Source organism: Odocoileus virginianus, unplaced genomic scaffold (genome assembly GCF_023699985.2).
Source record: "Odocoileus virginianus isolate 20LAN1187 ecotype Illinois unplaced genomic scaffold, Ovbor_1.2 Unplaced_Scaffold_16, whole genome shotgun sequence".
NCBI lineage: Eukaryota > Metazoa > Chordata > Mammalia > Artiodactyla > Cervidae > Odocoileus > Odocoileus virginianus.
This window is the reverse complement of record NW_027224278.1, coordinates 835,538-858,364: the sequence shown is the minus strand read 5'-3', so window position 1 is coordinate 858,364 and position 22,827 is coordinate 835,538. Positions and strand designations below refer to the sequence as shown.

Sequence of the window (22,827 nt, the reverse complement as noted above, 5' to 3'; positions counted from 1 at the left end):
TGCTGCAGTCCATGGGGTCACAAAGAGTCAGACACAACTGAATGCGACTGAACTGAACTGAACTGAAATAAATTGTGATGTATATTATATAATGGATTGAAAGTGAACATGAAAGTCACTCAGTCGTGTCCAACTCTTTGCGACCCCATGGACTATACAGTCCACGGAATTCTCCAGGCCAGAATACTGGAGTGGGTAGCCTTTTCCTTCTCCAGGGGATCTTTCCAACCCAGGGATCAAACCCAGGTCTCCCACATTGCAGGCAGATTCTTTACCAGCTGAGCCACAAGGGAAGCCATAATGGATTACTATACAGCAATTAAAATAAGCCACTAGGAGATATATACAAAGGCTGTTTCCTGTTTGGAGCTGTTTCAAATAGTGCTGCCCTGTCTCTTGTTTCACATGGCAGTTCTGGGTCTAGGTCTTTACCCAACAGAATTATCATAGGGTATCTGTATGCTCAACTTTTATAGATAATGCCAGACTGTTTTCCAAAATAATTATACAAGTTTGAGTTTATTTTTTTACACAAATATGTAAGAGCTTTATTGGCCCTATTAATACAATTTAAGTTTCTTCTATGTCTAATATATGTCTATGTCTAATATAAGGTTCTTCTATATCCAGGAATAAGAATTCTCTTTAGTTCAAAAACTAAATAAAGTCTATGTTTTACTTTTATTATTTTTTTCCATTTATTTTTATTAGTTGGAGACTAATTACTTTACAATATTGTAGTGGTTTTTGCCATACATTGACATGAATCAGCCATGGATTTACATGTGTTCCCCATCCCGATCCTCCCTCCCACCTCCCTCCCCACCTGATCTGGTCTTCCCAGTGCACCAGCCCCGAGCACTTGTCTCATGCATCCAACCTGGGCTGGTGATCTGTTTCACCCTTGATAATATACATGTTTTGATGCTGTTCTCTCAAAACATCCCACCCTCGCCTTCTCCCACAGAGTCCAAAAGTCTGTTCTGTACATCTGTGTCTCTTTTTCTGTTTTGCATATAGGGTTATTTTTGTATATGGTACGAGGAAATGTTCTAATTTCATTCTTTTACATGTAGCTGTCCAGTTTTCCCAGCACCACTTATTGAAGAGACTGTCTTTTCTCCATTGTATATTCTTGCCTCTTTTGTCAAAGATAAGGTGCCCATAGGCACATGACTTTATTTCTAGGCTATCTATCCTGTTCCATTAGTCTATATTTCTGTTTTTGTACCAGTACCATACTGTTTTGATGACTGTAACTTTGTAATATAGTCTGAAGTCAGAGAGCCTGATTCCTCCAGTTTTGCTCTTTTTTTCTCAAGATTGTTTTGGCTGTTCATGGTCTTTTTTGTTTCCACATAAATTTTAGAGTTGTTTGTTCTAGTTCTGGAAAAATGCCATGGTAATTTGATAAAGATTGCATTAAATCTGTAGATTGCCTTGGGTAGCATGGTCATTTTAACAATATTAATGTTTCCAATCCATGAACACAGTGTCTTTTGTCCATCTGTGTCATCTTCAATTTCTTTCATCAGGGTCTTGTAGGTTTCTGAGTACAGGTCCTCCATTAGCCAAAGCATTTGGGGGATGAATGCAACCAGTGAACTGACATCTAGGACATCTAGACGATACAAGTGCAGCATCTACCTCTCAAATCCACTGATTTCTCACATTAGGCTTGCCACATTCTGCCACACCTTCTCCAGGATTCTGGTTGGTCCTTCTAGAAAACTTATTAAAGGGGGATTAGTGGGATGTGCCAGAGCCCGGACTGCTGTTTTAATCCTAAGAGATGCCTGAATAAATCACTTGAGTGCCAAGCATATTTGTCTTTGCTTTTCCTGTGTAGCAGCCACCCTGAATACTCAGAAACATCAGGGTTAATTACTCCTTCTAAAGTGGAAACTCCCATCTGTGAGATAAGAAAGAGAACAGTGCTAATGGATGTCAAGATTAAACATCTCTCTCTCTCTCTCTCTCTGCTACTGGGTCAAGGTTCCACTTCTAACATTTTTTAAAATGTTAGCTTCGCCTCATAAACTATATCAGTTTTTACTGCAATTTACATGAAATCTGATTTTCTAACTCACTCAGTTGTTTTTCTAAGCTGTCTATCCTGCCATTCAGTGGCTCGATTTGTTTTTGTAAAATTCCATCATTCACATTTAAATTGCCAGTAGAAAAACAGAACTCTTAAAGGCATTTGGTCTTACATGTCAATGTTTTATTCAACTGATTATTGACTATTCCAGCAGGAAGACAAAAGAGCTGATTCCAAGAGCATTTGAAAAAGAGAGATGTATGCGGTCAATGGGAAAAGAATGCTACAAGAAGATGATTGAGGTTGACATCAAAGTGGTTAACCTTTTGCAGGCAGTCAAACCACATCATTTGGGGGATTAACATCTCTACCAGGCTATACAACAAAGCAGCTTATTGATTTCTATAAATTAATCTCTGATCTTCACTGACATTTCCAGGACAGTAAACCATTTTGAACCTTATCTAGTAGGGGCGGGGCAAGGCAGGGGTTCCTCCTGGAAAGGGCATGTGGCTGACTGGAGGAATTTTCTCTGTGCTTCCATCAGCTCAGTTTCCTTCTGACTCCCCGAGATTTAACTCTGTAAAGAGGGCCTCTAGTTTTCAGTCATGGTACAGAATTTCCAGGTACATCGGGTTGGGTCTCCTACCCCAGAGAGCCACGGAGTTTCCTCATTTTTCTGAGGAAACATTAAAAACATGTCCTTTAGAACCCTAGTATGATCGTGACCCTTCTTCATCACCACAGAGGAGGAAGTGACTGCCACTTTTGGAGGAGAATGCTTTCCACATGACTCCAGAGAACGCAGTCCCCATGGCAATTGATTTGGGTGGCTTCAGGGCACAACTGCTGGCATAGAGGCATTGAAATACAGCAAAAACGATGGCATTGTGGGCAGCGTGGGGCAGGAAGTCACCTGGCGGAAGGGCTCACAGGGACGCTGCATCTGAGTTAGGAAAGGCTCAGGGACAGGAGGGAGGCACCGGCCCTTAGTACTGCTGCTGCGCCTCGCAGCCCAGAAGCTCCAGCCTCAGGGCAATATGGTTTGCCCAGCTCCGTGGGTGAATCCGAAGGAAGCGGGTAAACAGCGGGGGGTCTAGAGCATTCACCACGGGGGTGAAGGAGTCTTGATTTCCCTGAAAAACCTAAAAGAGGAGAGACAGAATGTGTTGATTGACAGGAAAATAATTACAATCTTATACACCTCCACTGGCTTCCTGCATGGTCTGGAACTCACCAATAGCTCTTCATGGGCACCCACCCCAAAGCTCAACACAGAAGCTTTTTCCATTTCCGGTTGAGGGATCCAAGCTTCCCGTAGTTTGGTAGTTCAGGATTGAACCCTGGGAGGTGACTGAATGACTTAGTCTGTGCCTGGGAAAGGGGGTATGAAATCTAGAATTAAGAGCCTCCTTGCTAACCTGCAGGACTTCCCTGGTGGCTCAGACGGTAAAGCATCTGCCTACAATGCGGGAGACCCAGGTTCGATCCCTGGGTTGGGAAGATCCTCTGGAGAAGGAAATGGCAACCCACTCCAGTATTCTTGCCTGGAAAATCCCATGGACAGAGGAGCCTGGTAGGCTACAGTCCATGGGGTCACAAAGAGTTGGACACGACTGAGCGACTTCACTCACTCACTCACTCACTCACTTGCTGACCTGCTGTGGAGCCCTTGCTTCCAGCTATGGCTTACCTCTAAGAAAGTTCTCACCCACTTTCTCAACTAATTCAAGGCAGTTGTAAACATCATGGCATTTTACTAATTTAATCTGCCAAGACTTTGGGTTTAAACATTATCTCTTTAGAGAGCTCTTCATTCTCTGAAACAGGACTCTTGTTGACTCAATTTCATCTAGATTACTTTTCTTTACAACATTTGGTATCTTCTCATTTATCTGTTTACCTGCTTATTGACCATTACCTCTGTTTTCACCACCAAATGTCACTTCCATGACAGCAGAGACCTTGATCACTGATCTTCCATACATGCAAGAAATGCAGTATATACATAGCAAATATACTATAAACATTTGTTACAGTTTGTGTGTTTGATAAAACTTTTGGGAAACAAAGAGATTCTTGGATAAATATTTGTGGTAAACTTTTGAAACCTGTACATCTTCTGTTAGGCTTATTCCTTGTTGTTTCCCCTCAAGAAACTGAAAGAATAACAGAAGGAACACTTACGTCTTTAATGTACAACAGACACCTAGTCTCTGGTCTGTTTTTGTCCTTCATGATGTTGACATTTAAAAAGGCCTAGGACCATTGCATTGATAACGTTGCACATTTTTAGTTTCTGTGACTATTTTCTTAATTATTAAATCTTAGTTCAACATCTTCAGTGAAAATACTAACTAGGCGATGTGTCTTTCCCACTGTATCATATCAAAGGACACATGACACTGATTCCTTCAGAGTTTGAGCCTTACTTAAGATGGTGTCCACCACATCTCACTTTAATAAAGGTAATTACTTTCCTTTTCTTACAATCTGTGGGGTGAGGCTTTAATGCTGTATAAATATTCTCACAAGTACGCAGGTGGGGGTTGGACCATAAAGAAGGCTGAGTGCCACAGAATTGATGCTTTTGAAATGTGGTGTTGGAGAAGACTCTTGAGAGTCTTTTGGACTGCAAGGAGATCAAATCAGTCAATCCTAAAGGAAATCAACCCTGAATATTCACGGGAAAGACTGGTGCTGAGGCTGAACCTCCAATACTTGGGCCAACTGATATGAACAGCCAGCTCATAGGAAAAGACCCTGATGCTGGGAAAGATTGAGGGCAAAAGAGAAGCGGGTGACAGAGGATGAAATGTTTGGATGGCATCACCGACTCAATGGACATGCATTTAAGCAAACTCCAGGAAATAGTGGAGGATAGAGGAGCCTGACATGCTACAGTCCACAGGGTCGCAAAGAGTTGGACATGACTTATCTACTGAACAACAAAAACAACAACAAAACATTCCGTTTCACATTAAGGTTTCATCCAATGGTTTCAGTATCCACTGAAGTTCCTTACAAGTATTATATACTGTATTGATGGTTACCAATTGGTTTCTTAATTTTGTCATGTCTTCTAAATTTATTATTAATAAATTCTTCTATGGAGAAAAGCCTCTCCTCTCCCTTTGTTTTTGATCACGATTATAGACTCCTGGATTCTTTTTTCATTGTGTATATTGTAATCTATTACTATCATTTTTCTTTTGGATGCTTAAATTGTCTCAAATTTGCCCAGTATGAACCCCTTCAAGCCAGCTCTTGTGTTCCTTTCCTATGGACTCATTAGTCTTTGTGGCATGCCAAAATGTTCCACAACATCTAGTTTGGTCTCAGGTCAAACAACAGGGAGGGAACACAGTCCCGCCCATCAACAGAAAATTGGATTAAAAATTTCCTGAACATGGCCCCTGAACAACTCTCAAGTTGTACAACATTTTTTTTTAGTTGACAGTTACAGTGACCAATTAAGCGACCCAGAGTGGACTTCCTTCCTTCAACTGGGCTCCACGAGGAACCGGAGCTTTGGTACCAGCAGCAGCCCCTTGCGCCCATCCACCTCCTCGGGGAGTGCAGACAAATTTGGGTAAGTCTCTCCTGGTTCTTGAATCTCCCATATTGGTTGAGATTCTGAGTTTTATTTGGCAGTGGAGCAGGTTACCTGCCCCCTCCTAGTAGGAAAGATACTGGGGGGGGCCCGGGTGAAACATCAGGGCATACCCACTCATGGTCTAGACACTGAGTGGGGCTCGGTTGAAAGATACTGAGGAATTCCCACCCAGTCAAAAGATGCTGGGTGGGGGGCTGGCTGAAAGATGCCAGGAGAATTGCCCACCCAGTGGAAAGGTACTGGGTAGGGGGGCTCGATTGGGAAAAAATCGAGGAATACCCAGGGCTCAGCTGAAAGATGCTGAGGTCACTCCATTGTAGGGGACTGAATGGTCTTGGCTGAGTGGTTAAGTAAGAGGCTGATCTGACACTTTTCCTCAATTTGACTGCCATTATAGAATTTGTCATGGAGAAGGAAATGGCAACCCACTCCAGTATTCTTGCCTAGAGAATCCCATGGACAGAGGAGCCTGGTGGGCTGCTGTCCATAGGGTTGCACAGAGTTGGACATGACTGAAGTGACTTAGCATGCATGCATGCATTGGAGAAGGAAATGGCAACCCACTCCAGTATTCTTGCCTAGAGAATCCCGTGGACAGAGGAGCCTGGTGGGCTGCCATCTATGGGGTCGCACAGAATTGGATATGACTAAAGTGACTTAGCAGTAGCAGAACATGGCCCTGCCCATCAGAACAGGACCCAGTTTCCCCTCATTCAGTCTCTCCCTTCAGGAAGCTTCCATAAGCCTTTTATCCTTCTCCATCAGAGGGCAGACAGAATGAAAACCACAATCATAGAAAACTAATCAAACTGATCACATGAACCACAACTTTGTCTAACTCAAATAAACTATGGGCCATGCCGTGTAGGGCCACTCAAGACAGACAGGTCATGGAGAGTTCTGACAAAACGTGGTCCACTGGAGAAAGGAATGGCAAACCACTTCAGTATTCTTGCTTTGAGAACCCCATGAACAGTATGAAAAGGCAAAATGATAGGACACTGCAAGATGAACTCCCCAGGTCGGTAGGTGCCCAACATGCTACTGGAGATCAGTGGAGAAATAGCTCCAGAAACAATGAAGAGACAGAGCCAAAGCAAAAACAATGCCCAGTTGTGGATGTGGCTGGTGATGGAAGTAAAGTCCAAAGCTGTAAAGAACAATATTGCATAGGAACCTGGAATGTTAGGTCCATGAATCAAGGCAAATTGGAAGTGGTCAAACAGGAGATGGCAAGAGTGAACATTGACATTTTAGGAATCAGCGAACTAAGATGGACTGGAATGGGTGAATTTAACTCAGATGACCATTATATCTACTACTGTGGGCAAGAATCCCTTAGAAGAAATGGAGTAGCCCTCATAGTCAACAAAAGAGTCCAAAATTGCAGTACTTGGGTGCAATCTCAAAAATGACAGAATGATCTCTGTTCATTTCCAAGGCAAACCATTCAATATCACAGTAATTCAAGTCTATGCCTCAACCAGTAATGCTGAAGAAGCTGAAGTTGAATGGTTCTATGAAGACCTACAAGACCTTCTAGAACTAACACCCAAAAAAGATGTCCTTTTCATTATAGGGGACTGGAATGCAAAAGTAGGAAGTCAAGAGATACCTGGAGTAACAGGCAAACTTGGCCTTGGACTATAAGATGAAGCAGGGCAAAGGCTACCAGAGTTTTGCCAAGAGAATGCACTGGTCATAGCAAACACCCTCTTCCAAAAATACAAGAGAAGACTCTACACATGGACATCACCAGATGGTCAACAGAGAGATCAGATTGATTATATTCTTTCCAGCCAGAGATGGAGAAGCTCTATACAGTCAGCAAAAACAAGACTGGGGCCTGACTGTGGCTCAGATCATGAACTCTTTATTGCCAAATTCAGACTTAAATTGAAGAAAGTAGGGAAAACCACTAGACCATTCAGGTATGACCTAAATCAAATCCCTTACAATTATACAGTGGAAGTGACAAAAAGATTCAAGGGATTAGATCTGATAGACAGAGTGCCTGAAGAACTATGGATGGAGGTTTGTGACATTGTACAGGAGGCAGTGATCAAGACCATCCCCAAGAAAAAGAAATGCAAAAAGGCAAAATGGTTGTCTGAGGAGGCCTTACAAATAGCTGAGAAAAGAAGAGAAGTGAAAGGCAAAGGAGAAAAGGAAAGATATACCCATTTGAATGCAGAGTTCCAGAGAATAGCAAGGAGAGATAAGAAAGCCTTCCTCAGTGATCAACACAAAGAAATAAAGGAAAACAACAGAATGGGAAAGACTAGAGATATCTTCAAGAAAATTAGAGATACCAAGGGAACATTTCATGCAAAGATGGGCACAATAAAGGACAGAAATGGTATAGACCTAACAGAAGCAGAGGATATTAAGAAGAGGTGGCAAGGATACACAGAAGAACTATACAAAGGATCTTCATGACCCAGATAATCACGATGGTGTGATCATACACCTAGAGCCAGACATCTTGGAATGTGAAGTCTAGTGGGCCTTAGGAAGCATCACTAAGAACAAAGCTAGTGGAGGTGATGTAATTCCAGCTGAGCTATTTCAAATCCTGAAAGATAATGCTGTGAAAGTGCTACACTCAATATGCCAGCAAATTTGGAAAACTCAGCAGTGGCCACAGGACTGGAAAAGGTCAGTTTTCATTCCAATCCCAAAGAAAGGCAATGTCAAAAAATGTTCAAACTACCGCACAATTGTACTCATCTCACACACTAGCAAAGTAACACTCAAAATTCTCCAAGCCAAGCTTCAACAATACATGAACCATGAACTTCCAGATGTTTAAGCTGGATTTAGAAAAGGCAGAGGAACTAGAGATCAAATTGCCAACATCTGTTGGATCATTGAAAAAGCAAGAGAGTTTCAGAAAAACATCTACTTCTGCTTTATTGACTATGCCAAAGCCTTTGATTGTGTGGATCACAACAAACTGAAAATTCTTAAAGAGATGGGAATACCAGACCACCTTACTTGCCTCCTGAGAAATCTGTATGCAGGTCAAGAAGCAACAGAACTGAACATGGAACAATAGACTGGTTCCAAATTGGGAAAGGAGTACGTCAAGGCTGTATATTGTCACCCTGCTTATTTAATCTCTATGCAGAGTACATCGTGAAATGCTGGGCTGGATGAAGCACAAGCTGAAATCAAGATTGCCTGGAGAAATATCAATAACCTCAGATATGCAGATGACACCACCCTAATAGCAGAAAGTGAAGAGGAACTAAAGAGCTTCTTGATGAAAGTGAAAGAGGAGAGTGAAAAAGTTGGCTTAAAACTCAACATTCAGAAAATGAAGATCATGGCATCCAGTCCCATCACTTTATGGCAAATAGATGGGGAAACAATGGAAACAGTGATAGACTTTATTTTTGGGGGGCTCCAAAATCACTGCAGATGGTGACTGCAGCCATGAAATTAAAAGACACTTGCTCCTTGGAAGAAAAACTATGACCAACCTAGACAGCATATTAAAAAGCAGACATTACTTTGCCGACAAAGTCCGTCTAGTCAAAGCTATGGTTTTTCCAATAGTCATGTATGGATGTGAGAGTTGGACTATAAAGAAAGCTGAGTGCCGAAGAATTGATGCTTTTGAACTGTGGTGTTGAGAAGACTCTTGAGAGTCCCTTGGACTGCAAGGAGATCCAACCAGTCAATCCTAAAGGAAATCAGTTCTGAATATTCACTGGAAGGATTGATGCTGAAGTTGAAACTCCAATACTTTGGCCACCTGATGGGAAGAACTGACTCATTGGAAAAGACCATGATGCTGGGAAAGACTGAAGGCAGGAGGAGAAGGGGAGGACAGAGGATGGCATCACCGACTAGATGGACATGAGTTTGAGCAAGTTCCAGGAGTTGATGATGGATAGGGGGCCTGGCGTGCTGCAGTCCATGGGGTCGCAAAGAGTCAGACACGACTGAGGAACTGAACTGACGGACTGAAGATGTTCCAGCATCACCTGGCATTTTCCTGGATCCAGTCTTGGCATCTCTGAGGAGTCAAGCTTCCTTTTACTAGGAAATGCTATTTGGAAACCAAGACTCTTCTGGGTTAGCTGAGGCTCTGCTCCAGGCCAAGGCTCACATAAACTGTGTCTTCTCAGGTTGGACCTTTTAATCTCATGGCAGAGAGCAGAGTCACAAGAGAGTGAGCCAAATCGTGATCACATTGAAAGTTTCTGTCCAAAAGTGGTGTATATCATGTGCATTTACATTACATTGGTCAAAATGAGTCCTATTGTCAAACCCAAAGTCAGTGGAGTTGTCAAAGGAGGAAGTGAAAAATCAAGGATAATGCCTTTTACCTCATCTGATATTTCTGTTCACTTGTCACCAGCAATACAGTGATTTTATGTGGCAGATATATAAGAGGTTTGGGTGGCTGCATAGGTTTCTTAGTCCGTGAGCAACCTCTATTGTTGATAGAGAAAAGTGTAATTTTTTTAATAGATGGGGCAAGAAGATATGTCTTGTGATGGTTTTTGCTTTTCCAGAAAACTTTATTTCCACCATTTGACTTCTTTTTTTGTTAATCACCAAGCCTCCAAGAGATCTATCATCCTTCACCAGAAACAATGCCACCTCTAGTCCCACATATTTTCCATCATTTTCCATTCAGTTCTCCAGAAGCCAATGCTATGACACAGGAGAGCTCAAATATTATTATTTCATCACTCAGGGTCAGACTTTGTCTTTTTAGAAGTGATCTTCTCTGTGTTCTATCACAGTCTCTCCTGGAATCTCCTCTGCAGAGCTAGCTTTGCATGTTTATTTTCCACTTAATTTTTGTAAATTGAAACTTTGTCTTCTAGTTATTCTGTGAGTTATGAGTGATTTTATTTGCAATATTTAAATATATATATATTGTATATATATATAATATATATATATATATATATATATATATATATATATAGCTACAGACAGATATACTTGGGAAAGAAAGAAGGCAGGAGGAGAAGGGGATGACAGAGGATGAGATGGTTGGATGGCATCACCGACTCAATGGACATGAGTTTGAGTAAACTCTGGGAGTTGGTGATGGACAGGGAGGCCTGGCGTGCTGCAGTCCATGGGGTTGCAAAGAGTTGGACATGACTGAACTGACTGACTGACAGACAGATAGAAAAACATGGTTTTTGAAAGCTGTATGGAGAGACTTAGGCAGGTTTCATTATCTGATGAGAATGTAATTCAGTATTTGAAATTTTCAAATGCTATTTTAAATCATTTTTCTATTTTTTTCTGGTATGTAGAAGTAAAATAAAAAATTGTTATTGATTTTGTTTTTAGCTAGATTGCAAACTTATTTTATTAATAAGGTTAAATAGATATGATTCTTTGGGATTTTCTACATGTGCCATCAAATCTTCCACATATTCTGAGAGTTTTTACCCAATTCCAACACATTTTATTTCTTTTTCTTACCTTATTGCTGTGCTTAGGACTTCCAAAACAGTTTTTTATTCTTCCCAAGGACAGAGGATATTTACCTTGATTGTCTTACACTGCCATTATTGGCAGTGCTTATTAAAGACAGACACACATTCTCCCACTCAGGTTATAGGAGTAAACACTGGTATTACCCAACCCTGCTGATTACTGCCTGATTGGCCAGGTAAGCTGAATAATGTAATAATAATAATATTTGCTGTTGTTGTTCAGTCACTCAGCCGTATCCGACTCTTTGGCCACCCCATGGACTGTATGAGATCCAACCAGTCCATCCTAAAGGAGATCAGTCCTGAATTCATTGGAAGGACTGATGCTGAAGCTGAAACTCCAATACTTTGGCCACCTGATGCGAAGAGCTGACTCATTTGAAAAGACCCTGATGCTGGGAAAGATTGAAGGCATGGAGAAGGGGACGACAGAGGATGAGATGGTTGGATGGCATCATCAACTCAATGGACATGAGTTTGAGTAAACTCTGGGAGTTGGTGATGGACAGGGAGGCCTGGTGTGCTGTGGTCCATAGGGTCATAAAGAGTCAGACACAACTGAGCGACTGAACTGAACTGAACTGATATAGGGTTGTTGTTACTGTCTTTCTAAATTCCATATATATGCATTAATATACTGTATTGGTGTTTCTCTTTCTGACTTACTTCACTCTGTATAATAGGCTCCAGTTTCATCCATCTCATTAGAACTGACTCAAATGCATTCTTTTTAATAGCTGAGTAATATTCCATTGTGTATATGTACCACAGTTTTCTTATCCATTCATCTGCTGATGGACATCTAGGTTGCTTCCATGTCCTGGCTATTGTAAACAGTGCTGCAATGAACATTGGGGTACATGTGTCTCTTTCAATTCTGGTTTCCTCAGTGTGTATGCCCAGCAGTGGGATTGCTGGGTCATATGGCAGTTCTATTTCCAGTTTTTTTAAGGAATCTCCACACTGTTCTCCATAATGGCTGTACTAGTTTGCATTCCCACCAACAGTGTAGGAGGGTTCCCTTTTCTCCACACCATCTCCAGCATTTATTGTTTGTAGACTTTTTGATAGCAGCCATTCTGACCAGTGTGAGATGGTACCTCATTGTGGTTTTGATTTGCATTTCTCTGATAATGAGTGATGTTGAGCATCTTTTCATGTGTTTGTTAGCCATCTGTATGTCTTCTTTGGAGAAATGTCTGTTTAGTTCTTTGGCCCACTTTTTGATTGGGTTGTTTATTTTTCTGGTATTGAGCTGCATGAGCTGCTTGTATATTTTTGAGATTAATTCTTTGTCAGTTGTTTCATTTGCTATTATTTTCTCCCATTCTGAAGGCTGTCTTTTCACCTTGCTTATAGTTTCCTTCACTGTGCAAAAGCTTTTAAGTTTAATTAGGTCCCATTTGTTTATTTTTTGCTTTTATTTTCATTACTCTGGGAGGTGGATCAAAAAGATCTTGCTGTGATTTATGTCAGAGAGTGTTCTGCCTATGTTTTCCTCTAAGAGTTTTATAGTTTCCAGTCTTACATTTAGATCTTTAACCCATTTTGGGTTTATTTTTGTGTATGGTGTTAGAAAGTGTTGTAGTTTCATTCCTTTACAAGTGGTTGACCAGTAAATGGATTGTCTTTTCTCCATTGTGTATTCTTGCCTCCTTTGTCGAAGATAAGGTGTGTGGATTTCTCTCTGAGCTTTCTACTTTGTTCCATTGATCTGTATTTTTGTCTTTGTGCCAATACCACACTGTCTTGATGACTGTAGCTTTGTAGTATAGTCTGAAGTCAGGCAGGTTGATTCCTCCAGTTCCATTCTTCTTTCTCAAGACTGCTTTGGCTATTTGAGGTTTTATGTGTTTCCATACAAATTGTGAAATCATTTATTCTAGTTCTGTGGAAAATACCATTGGTAGTTCAATAAGGATTGTGTTGTATCTATAGATTGCTTTGGGTAGTTTACTCATTTTCACCATATTAAGTCTTCCATTCCACGAACATGGTATATTTCTCCATCTATTCATGTCATCTTTGATTTCTTTCATCAGTGTTTTATAGTTTTCTATATATAGGTCTTTTGTTTCTTTAGGTAGGTTTATTCCTAGGTATTTTATTTTTTTCTTTGCAATGGTGAATGGAATTGGTCAATTTCTCTTTCTGTTTTCTCATTGTTAGTGTATAGGAATGAAAGAGATTTCTGTGTATTAATTTTATATCCTGCAACTTTACTATATTCATTGATTAGCTCTAGAATTTTCTGGTGGTGTCTTTAGGGTTTTTATGTAGAGGATCATGTCATCTGCAGACAGTGAGTTTTACTTCTTTTCCAATCTGGATTCCTTTTAGTTCTCTTTCTTCTCTGATTGCTATGGCCAAAACTTCCAAAACTGTTGAATAGCAGTGGTGAGAGTGGGCACCCTCTGTCTTGTTCCTGACTTTAGGGGAAATGCTTTCAGTTTTTTTTGCCATTGAGGATAATGTTTGCTGTGGGTTTGTCATATATGGCTTTTATTATGTTGAGGTATGTTCCTTTTATGCCTGCTTTCTGGAGAGTTTTTATCATAAATGGGTGTTGAATTTTGTCAAAGGCTTTCTCTGCATCTATTGAGATAATCATATGGTTTTTATCTTTCAATTTGTTAATATGGTGTATCACATTGATTGATTTGTGAATATTGAAGAATCCTTGCATCCCTGGGATAAAGCCCACTTGGTCATGATGTATGATCTTTTTAATATGTTGTTGGATTCTGTTTGCTAGAATTTTGTTGAGGAATTTTGCATCTATGTTCATCAGTGATATTGGCCTGTAGTTTTCTTTTTTTATGGCATCTTTGTCTGGTTTTGGTATTAGGATGATGGTGGCTTCATAGAAGGAGTTTGGGAGTTTACCTTCCTTTGCAACTTTCTGGAAGAGTTTGAGTAGGATAGGTGTTAGCTCTTTTCTAAACTTGTGGTAGAATTCACCAATGAAGCCATCTGGTCCTGGGCTTTTGTTTGTTGGAAGATTTTTGAATGCAGTTTCAATTTCTGTGCTTGTAATTGGTGTGTTCAGGTTTTCTATTTCTTCCTGGTTCAGTTTTGAAAGGTTATACTTTTCTAAGAATTTGTCCATTTCTTCCAAGTTGTCCATTTTATTGGCATATAATTGCTCATAGTAGTCTCTTATGATCTTTTGTATTTCTGTGTTGTCTGTTGTGATTTCTCCATTTTCATTTCTAATTTTATTGATTTGATTCTTCTCCCTTTTTTTCTTGATGAGTCTGGCTAATGGTTTGTCTATTTTATTTATCTTCTCAAAGAACCAGCTTTTAGATTTTGTTGATTTTTGCTATAGTCACCTTCATTTCTGCTCTGATTTTTATGATTTCTTTCCTTCTACTAACTTTTCAGTTCTTCTTTTCTTCTTTTTCCAGTTGATTTAGGTGTAAAGTTAGGTTGTTTATTTTATGCTTGTCTTGTTTCTTGAGGTAGGCTTGTATTACTATGAACTTCCCTCTTAGCACTGCTTTTACTGAATCCCATAGGTTTGGGGTTGTCGTGTTTTCATTTTCATTTGTTTCTATGCATATTTTGATTTCCTTTTTTATTTCTTCTGTGATCTGTTGGTTATTCAGAAGTGTGTTGTTTAGCCTCCATATGTTTGTATTTTAATAGTTTTTTTCCCTGTAGTTGACATCTAATCTTACCACATTGTGATGATCTGTTTTGAATTAAATTTTGTATATAGTGTGTGTGTGGTATCTTCATTCTTTTGCATGTGGTTATCCAGTTTTACTGGGGCTTCCTAGGTGGCTCAGTGGTAAAGAACCCACCTGCCAATGCAGGAGATACAAGACATGTGGGTTTGACTCCTGGGTTGGCAGGATCCCCTGGAGAAGGAAATGGCAACCCACTCCAGTATTCTTGCCTGAGAATCCCATGGATGGAGGATCCTGGAGGGTTACAGTCCATAAGTTGCAAAGAAATTTGATCAGTCAGCTCTCCTGGGTCTCCAGCTTGCTGACTCAACCTGCAGGTCTTGTCAGTCTCCATAATCATGTGAGTCAATTGGTTCTGTTTCTCTGGAGAATCCTTACTAATATACCCATATAAGTGGAATTATATAATATTTGTCATTTTATATATGCTGTGTTTCATTTAGCATGTTATCAAGGTTCATCCATGTTTTAACATGTATCAAAGATACACCCTTTTAAAAATGGGAATATCCTCTAGAACATATACTATCAATACTTTAGTCCACTAAACTGCCAGAAGCATAAGTGTTTAATTCAGCCTTGAGGGAACAAGAAATTCTTCTTGGAGGAGATCATGTCTATCTGAGGCTTGAAAAAATGAGCCAGGTGATAGGGTCAATAGGAAGTATTTAAAAAAATGTCCTAGGAAGAAGAAACAGTATGTATACAAGTGTAGTGAGAGAAAGAACACGGTGTTTTTAGAGGCCTGAGGGTTTCTTCTTATGAGTGGGGCTTAGAGAGTAAAGGATCAAGTGGCAAGAGACTGCACTAGGAGATTGGTAAGGGTCATGCCGTGGTCAATTCTTGCTGAATCTAAGTTGCAGTGCTGTTGCTGATACTGATCATTAAGCATTCCATGAATAAACTCTTATTTTTCTTCACCCCTCTGATGCTTGCCACCATCTTGAATGACATCAATACCCCTGAGGAAAATCAACTTTTGGCTCTACTCTGCCTTTCATAGTGTCCTAGATGTCAAATGCTAAGAGAAGTTTTGTGCCTATGAGATCAGCATACCTTCACTTTGCCATTCTGAAGAAATGGAGTCCAGTTATGGCCCTCTTGACTACTGGATATGAAGAACTCCTTCACATACATGCTGGTAAGCATAGATTTCACCCCTTGGGTGGTTATTCCTGTAACTCTCATTGTCTTCTGGAAGTCCACTTGTAGCCACTCTTTTGGATTATTCACCTGGGGAAGTTAGAGTAGTGCCTTGTTGATCCTTATTTGCTCCCAGAAATCACCAAATGCCTTCTTAACCATAACTCAGCACTTATCACTCTGCATATTAATTATCTGTTTGCCAGTCCCCCATATTAGACTCAAAGCAAGCAACTGGGGTTACCCACTTAATAGCTGCCCAGTAAATGTTCACTGAATGAATGTATGAGCAATATACAGACTGAAAAATATTAGCCCAGTACTGCATACAGATACTTTGTTTCCAGGAGGAAATGATCCCTAATTAGGGATCATTTCCCTCAGTGAACGTTGTGAATGCACATGGCACATCCACTAAATATCTGTGGGGTTTTCTGTGCATAGTCAACTTTACTTGACACTCTTGGTGGGAACAATCAGATGATGGAAGTAGCTGAAGAAACAGTTCAGAGCTTTCCCTATTCTTTCCCAACCACTGCTACCTACTCTGAATCAGTTAAATGGTAAATTTGTTCCCTCTTACCTGGGGTCTCCAGGCATTTGTCCTCCCTTGAAGGTTAAGTCGGGCTTGTGAAGGAGACCAGGTGGCAAACATGTTGCTTAAGTGGGATGAGGCACTAATCTGTGTATCTAATATTGCTTTATTCTCCATTCCCAGTGGCATGTTGCAACCTTGAAGAAATGGAACAAGAATGTCATCACAAGAACAGATTGCAGCCAAGGTTCTTCCTCCACTGACATTCTAGTTGTCATCATGACATCATTTTCCAGGCATTAACTTTTGCATGTTATTGTTAACATGCCCTGGATTTTCTGGTCAGCTCTGCTAAGCTCTGTTGGGCTTTGATTTGCCTTGTTAATAGTAGTGTAGGAGATGGCTGGCCCTGGGGAATTCCATGGTTAGGATGAGCAAATGATGGGTTTGCCCAGGACTGTACTGGTTTTAGCATTGAGACTTCTGTGTCCTGGGAAACACCCCCACCCCCCATCACAGGAAAACTAGTATGGCTAGTCATACTACCCATGGTTGGGAGTGGAAAGTACATGGGATGACTTGAAACTTACTGTTTAAATCACAGCCCATCAACTCCATGCGAAGAGTGCTGCGGATGCTGTAATGCGTTGGGTGCAAACGGATATATCTAGCAATAATTGGAGGGTTAAAAATATTGTGTTTTACTCCAGATGAATCCACATTGCCAAAGAACACCTGTAAAATGAAGAAAGAATAAGAAGCAATTACTCCCAATCAAGTTTTTTGCCTCTAAATTTGTGCATTTCTCAACAGCCCCCTGGTGGCTCAAATGGTATAGAATCTGCCTGTGATCCAGGAGACTTGGGTTTGATCCCAGGGTTAGTAAGATCCACTGGAGAAAGGAATGGCAACCCTCTCCAGTATTCTTGCCTGGAGAATTCCATGGAAGGAGGAGCCTGGTCGGTCCCAGGCCATGGGGTCACAAACAGTCAGACATGGCTGAATGACTAACACTTTCACTTTTCAACAGCACCCAACACTCAGAACCATACTGGCTAGACAGGTGTTAGAATACAAAAGATGAAGGAGAAAAATTATAGGAAGAAGAGTGAATCAAGGGAGATTAGGTCTGTGCAGGTGAAGTAGTCTACTCTGGGGTCCTATAAAATGTTCATCAAACTCCTAATTTATCCACCCCTCCTTTCCAACTTTGTAACCATAAGTTTGTTTTCTACATTTGTGACTATTTCTGTTTTTAAATAAGTTCATGTGCACCTTTTCTTTAGATTCCACATATAAGCAATATCATGTGATATTTGTCTTTCTCTGTCTGACTTACTTTACTCTATGTCAATCTCTTGGCACAGCATTATTTTTGATAAATAGATCAGCTTCATTTTAAACTCAATTCTTATGTCTTCATTAGGAACCATCTTAGGAAGACAAAGTATCTAGATATTTAATGCAATGCCTATGGAACTCACAATGCTCCATTTTACAGGAATGTAAAAGCCAGCCCTAAATAGATATGGAATTTCAAGGGACCCTGAATAGCCAAAATAATCCTAGAAAGAAGAAAAAATTTGGAGGACTCAGTTCCGGATTTCAAAACTTACTCCAAAGCTACAGTTATTAAAACAGTGTGGTATTGGCATAAGGATAGACACACAGCTCAGTGGAATAAAGAATTTGGAAATAAACTCATAAATTTATTAATGTATATAAGTCCCAAAGAGTTGAAAACAGGCATTCAAAAAGAACCCATACAGAAATGTCCACCACAGTAGGCACAAGAGAGAAGTCACCCAAATGTCCATCCACTGCTGAGCAGATACAAAACATGTGTGGTCTAGCCATACAGTGGAATACTATTCAGCCAGGAAAAGGAAAGAAGTGCTGATTTGTGCCACCACGGGCATAAGCCCTATGCTCAGTGACAGCAGCCAGACTCAGAAGGCCACCTATTTATTGTATGCCTCCACCTCTAGGAAGTCGACAGAACAGGCCAAGGGCTGTGGACAGCAACCTGATGAGTGCTTGCCTGAGGACTACGGGGGTGTGGTGGGGGAAACTGCAGGAGGGGGCAGTGGGGAGTGAGTGCCTGGCCGGTACAGGGGTTTCTCTTTGTGGTGGTGCCAACATTCTAGACACAGTGGTGATGGTGGCCCAGCACCGCCAGTGTACACTTGGTGCCACTGGGTGGTCTGCTGCCTTCTCTGTACAAAGGTCTCCTCCTGTGGAAAGGGAGCGTTCTGACAAAGAGAGGGTCCAATGGGCAGGGTGAGCTGGGTCCTGCCAGTGCCATGTCTTTGCAGGCCCAGGCCTGCGGGGGTGGGAGTGGGGTGGGGGGCATGGGAAATCGGTGACCTCAGGGAGTCTGCCTGTCACAGACTGTGCGCCCCGACCAATGAGGGGCCGGCCCATGGTTGCTAGGATACGGAGTCAAGGTCTGAAAGTACCGGTTGCTTTGAGAGGATGGGACCAGCTGACTCATCCCGCCGCATCTCACCCCACTGCATCTCATCTCACCGCAACTTATCCCACCGCACCTCAGCCCACTGCACTGCAAAGCAAGGCCTCGGAGACAGCGGGCTCAACGGTCAGCATGCCAAGGAAAAGGGGCCGTCGAAGGTCGTCTGGCCGCTCCCACACCGCCCTTGTCTTGCTGTCTTTCTCCGTGAGCCACATGAAGTGCCTCCTGCGGGAAGGCCACTACTCCCAGCGCCTGAGCTCTTCCGCACCCATCTTCCTAGCAGCCATCACGCAGCACCTGACTGCCAAGGTCCTGGAGCTGGCAGGCAATGAGGCCCAGAACGGCGGTCAGAGGCACATCACCCCAGAGCTGGTGGGCATGGCGGTCCACCACAATGCTCTGCTCAGCGGCTCTTTTGGGATGACAACCATCTCCCTGGTGGCCCCAGCCCGGCACTAGCTGCTCAACCACACCCGGGTCTTGACTCCCGGGTGCCCGGCCCCCGGACGGGCCTCCCCCCGGCTGTCGGGTGCCAGGCCTGCTCACTGACCGACCGCACAGCCCGGTGCCTCAGGCCCAGTCATGTCGAATCAATCAAAGTGTTTCAAGACATCCGTGTGTGTGCTTCAGTCACTTGGCCTGGGAGGTGGTGGTGGGATATCCCTCCTTGGAGAGGTGGGGGTCGGGGGTCTGGCTGGAGTGGAGGGGGGAGTGTTGTGAGTACAGATGGAGTCGGGGATTGCAGGCAGAGGGAGCGAGCAGTCGCCCACGGTGACAGCGCATGCTGTGGCCCTGGTGGGAGAGGCTGGCTGTGCTGGGGTTGCAGTGGAGTGGGGTCTGGGGGGAGGCCGGGGAAAGAAGGTTCCCCCGTTGGCTCTGAGCAAGTAGGAGCCAGGCTAAGTCCCCAGAGGGACCGGGGTCCTGGTGGTGACACTCAAGACCGAGAGGGCGGCATCGTGGTAGGGTGAAAGTGCCAAGGTGACCGACCGCCCGAGGCGTGGGATGCAGGGATGGTTGACAGGGTGCTTGACGGGGGTTCCCATGGGGGCAGGGGCCTAGACCGCAAGACTGCGGCGGGATGGGGACTGGGGTGGGCGGGACACAACTCGCACGTATGCAAAGTCGGAATCAGGATCACGCGGGGTCACCAGGTGACTTTTTGGTCGTGTGCCTTTAGAGATGCCTGGAGATGCCCTGCTTGGCAACCTATGGGAGCAAGCTGTCACCTAGCAACGGCCATCACTCCGCCAGGACCCTCTATTTGCATACGGCGCCGGCAGCCAATCACGGCTCAACCTCCGCGCCCGCTCTTTTGCATATCACCCCGGCGACAGGAGCGTCCGGGCTGCCGCGCCGGCGCCGTCGCGCAGTGGGCTCGAGTCGGACGCAGGTCACGTCGCCGGTAGCCGCCCGGTTGCGTCAGCGCGCGTGGAAGCGCCGAGGCGGCGAAGATGGCGGCTTCCGCGGCCGGCCTGGGTGGCGGCGGCGCGGGCCCGGGGCCGGAACCGGGAGATTTCCTGGCCCGCTATCGTCAGGTGTCCAACAAGCTCAAGAAGCGGTTCCTGCGGAAGCCGAACGTGGCGGAGGCCGGCGAGCAGTTCGCCCAGCTCGGCCGCGAGCTGCGCGCCCAGGAGTGTCTGCCGTACGCAGCCTGGTGCCAGCTGGCGGTGGCGCGCTGCCAACAGGCGCTCTTCCATGGGCCCGGCGAGGCGCTGGCGCTGACAGAGGCCGCGCGCCTCTTTCTGTGGCAGGAGCGCGACGCGCGCCAACGCCTGGCCTGCCCCGCCGCCGCCGGGGAGGCCCTGCAGGCCGCCGCCGCCGCGCTGGGCGCCGCCGTGCGTCTGCACCTGGAGCTCGGGCAGCCGGCCGCGGCCGCCGCGCTCTGCCTTGAGCTGGCGGCCGCCCTGCGTGACCTGGGCCAGCCGGCCGCTGCTGCCGGCCACTTCCAGCGCGCCGCGCAGCTGCAGCTGCCCCAGCTGCCCCTAGCCGCCTTGCAGGCGCTTGGCCACGCCGCGTCCTGCCAGCTGCTGGCGCGGGACTACAGCGGCGCACTGGCGCTCTTCACGCGTATGCAGCGCCTGGCGCGGGAGCTTGGCGGCCCCCCGCCGCAGCCCCCGCCGCCCCTGCAGCCCGCCGCCCCCGCGGCCCTCGCCCCGCCGCTCCCTCCCGGCGCTGGGCCGCCGGCTACCGCCGCCCCGGCCGTGCTGGGTGCCTTCGCCGACGTGCTGGTCCGCTGCGAGGTGTCCCGCGTGCTGCTTCTGCTGCTCCTGCAGCCGCCGCCCGCCAAGCTCCTGCCGGAGCACGCGCACACCCTGGAGAAGTATGCCTGGGAGGCCTTCGACGGCCACGGGCAGGACAGCAGCGGCCCGCTGCCCGAGGAGCTGTTCCTGCTGCTGCAGTCCTTGGTCATGGCCATGCACGAGAAGGACACGGAGGCCGTCAAGTTGCTACAGGTGGAGATGTGGCCCCTGCTGAGCGCCGAGCAAAACCACCTCCTGCACCTCGTTCTGCAGGAAACCGTCTCGCCATCGGGCCAGGGGATATGATGAATCCCTGACGGGACCCCAGCCACGATGTGCCTGTTCCCGAAACTCATGCACTGGCCTGCGCGTTTGTGGGAGCATGATAGACCTTGATCTCGGCCCGGAATGTAGTTGACTAAAGTCACCTTGTTTCCATAACAGTGGCAGAAAAAAAACCCATATAATAGAATCGGAGGACACAGCTCACGTCACCAGGAATTTCAGCATAAACTTGAGAATCCCTTGGGTCCCTTTCACCCAATTGTTCCCTCACCCCGCTTCCCCCCACCCCCCGAAGGCTCCCCTTTCCCCACATCCTTGTTTCACACAGGATTTATTTGCATAGCTCTGGCTTGGAACTCTTGCTTCCTGATTTTTTCATGGTGACTCTGATTCCTTAGCATATTCCGATGTCTGCCTGCGTGATCGCCCAGCTCCTCCTTTGTTTCATGCGCCTCAGGTAGTATTCGTTGGAATCGTGGAATTCGTTGTATTCAGTCCTCCGCTGTTGTCACTACAACCCTCAATCTATGATAAAACCTTTCTGACACTCCTGACTTGTGGTTTAGATTGATCTCCTCTGTAAAATGGGAATAGCACAAACAGTTCCCTTTTAGATAGTTTCCTTTTAGATCCGAGGTGGATTCATTCACTTGAAATGGACACTGTGCCTATGAATCTACAGAGATCATTTGCAAAGTGGTCCTTAGCTGCAAAGTGTATGTTTTCGGTGCAAACGGGGTGATCCTGGGAGTAGGGGTGAGGGTGGGGTGAGCTCCAGCGCAAAGGTGTCAGATGTGCACTGGAGTTTTAAGTTGAGGTTGTTCCGAGAGGTCCGGGTAATCCACACGGGCAGGTTTTACTTGTAGTATGGACCCTTCTACAAATCTTCCTTTAACTCAGATATATAAAATCAGCATGCTTCTTTGGTCTAGCGTGATCACTTATATGCCAGACTGTGCCCTTGGTCCCCAAAAGCAGGGTGGTGTTCCATTTTTAAACACTATAGATTTCTGGTCCAAATGATACATGCAAAACTGTTTTCTCAAATTTTCTTTAGTGTTGAGTGTGATGACAAGAGCTCTTCAGAATATATTCTCATTCTCAGCCATTCAGTTTGGGAAAATGCATCCTTGAGGCTGAGGTTGTAGACAGCCCTAATCTTTTGGGGTGAGATTTAAGCACTCAGTTTGGGAATCCATCTTGCTTTTGCATATTTGGTGTGGAGGGGGAATATGTGGAGTGTTGTATGAGATAAGCCCCCAAATGGGTCGGACTTTATGGTATTTTTTGTACCTCTATTTCAGCAGTGTGGAAGCAGTGGCTAA

The 22,827-nt window shown here is 44.4% G+C and overlaps 3 protein-coding genes and 1 non-coding gene across 6 annotated transcripts in view; 3 read left to right on the top strand and 1 right to left on the bottom strand.

The window, feature by feature from the left end:
• Positions 1–2,202: 2,202 nt before the first annotated feature.
• F8 (coagulation factor VIII) overlaps positions 2,203–22,827 on the bottom strand; it is a 149,363-nt gene continuing 128,738 nt past the window's right edge. For 2 of the 3 annotated variants that reach the window (XM_070462882.1, XM_070462884.1), the window contains 4 exons: positions 17,095–17,239; positions 16,553–16,701; positions 15,883–16,059; positions 2,203–3,186 (listed from right to left, as the gene is read on the bottom strand). In XM_070462882.1, the coding sequence (XP_070318983.1) occupies positions 3,031–3,186; positions 15,883–16,059; positions 16,553–16,701; positions 17,095–17,239 (627 nt within the window). In that variant the 3' untranslated portion in view covers positions 2,203–3,030. The remainder of the gene's footprint in view (positions 3,187–15,882; positions 16,060–16,552; positions 16,702–17,094; positions 17,240–22,827) is intronic. The other variant, XM_070462883.1, reaches the window with a different exon arrangement.
• On the top strand, positions 3,473–3,544 carry TRNAC-ACA (transfer RNA cysteine (anticodon ACA)). The gene has a single exon. It is a non-coding gene; the product is annotated as a tRNA-Cys (tRNA).
• On the top strand, positions 19,110–19,492 carry H2AB1 (H2A.B variant histone 1). The gene has a single exon (XM_070462888.1). It carries the CDS (start codon positions 19,110–19,112, stop codon positions 19,434–19,436), a length of 327 nt encoding a protein of 108 aa, XP_070318989.1. The 3' UTR covers positions 19,437–19,492.
• F8A1 (coagulation factor VIII associated 1) lies at positions 20,332–22,056 on the top strand. The gene has a single exon (XM_070462886.1). The coding sequence runs from the start codon at positions 20,429–20,431 to the stop codon at positions 21,521–21,523; it is 1,095 nt and encodes a 364-aa protein (XP_070318987.1). The 5' UTR covers positions 20,332–20,428; the 3' UTR covers positions 21,524–22,056.

Excerpts from the sequence above, each read along its gene's own strand:
- F8A1 (XM_070462886.1), top strand. The coding sequence starts at position 20,429 with ATGGCGGCTTCCGCGGCCGGCCTGGGTGGCGGCGGCGCGGGCCCGGGG.
- H2AB1 (XM_070462888.1), top strand. The coding sequence starts at position 19,110 with ATGCCAAGGAAAAGGGGCCGTCGAAGGTCGTCTGGCCGCTCCCACACC.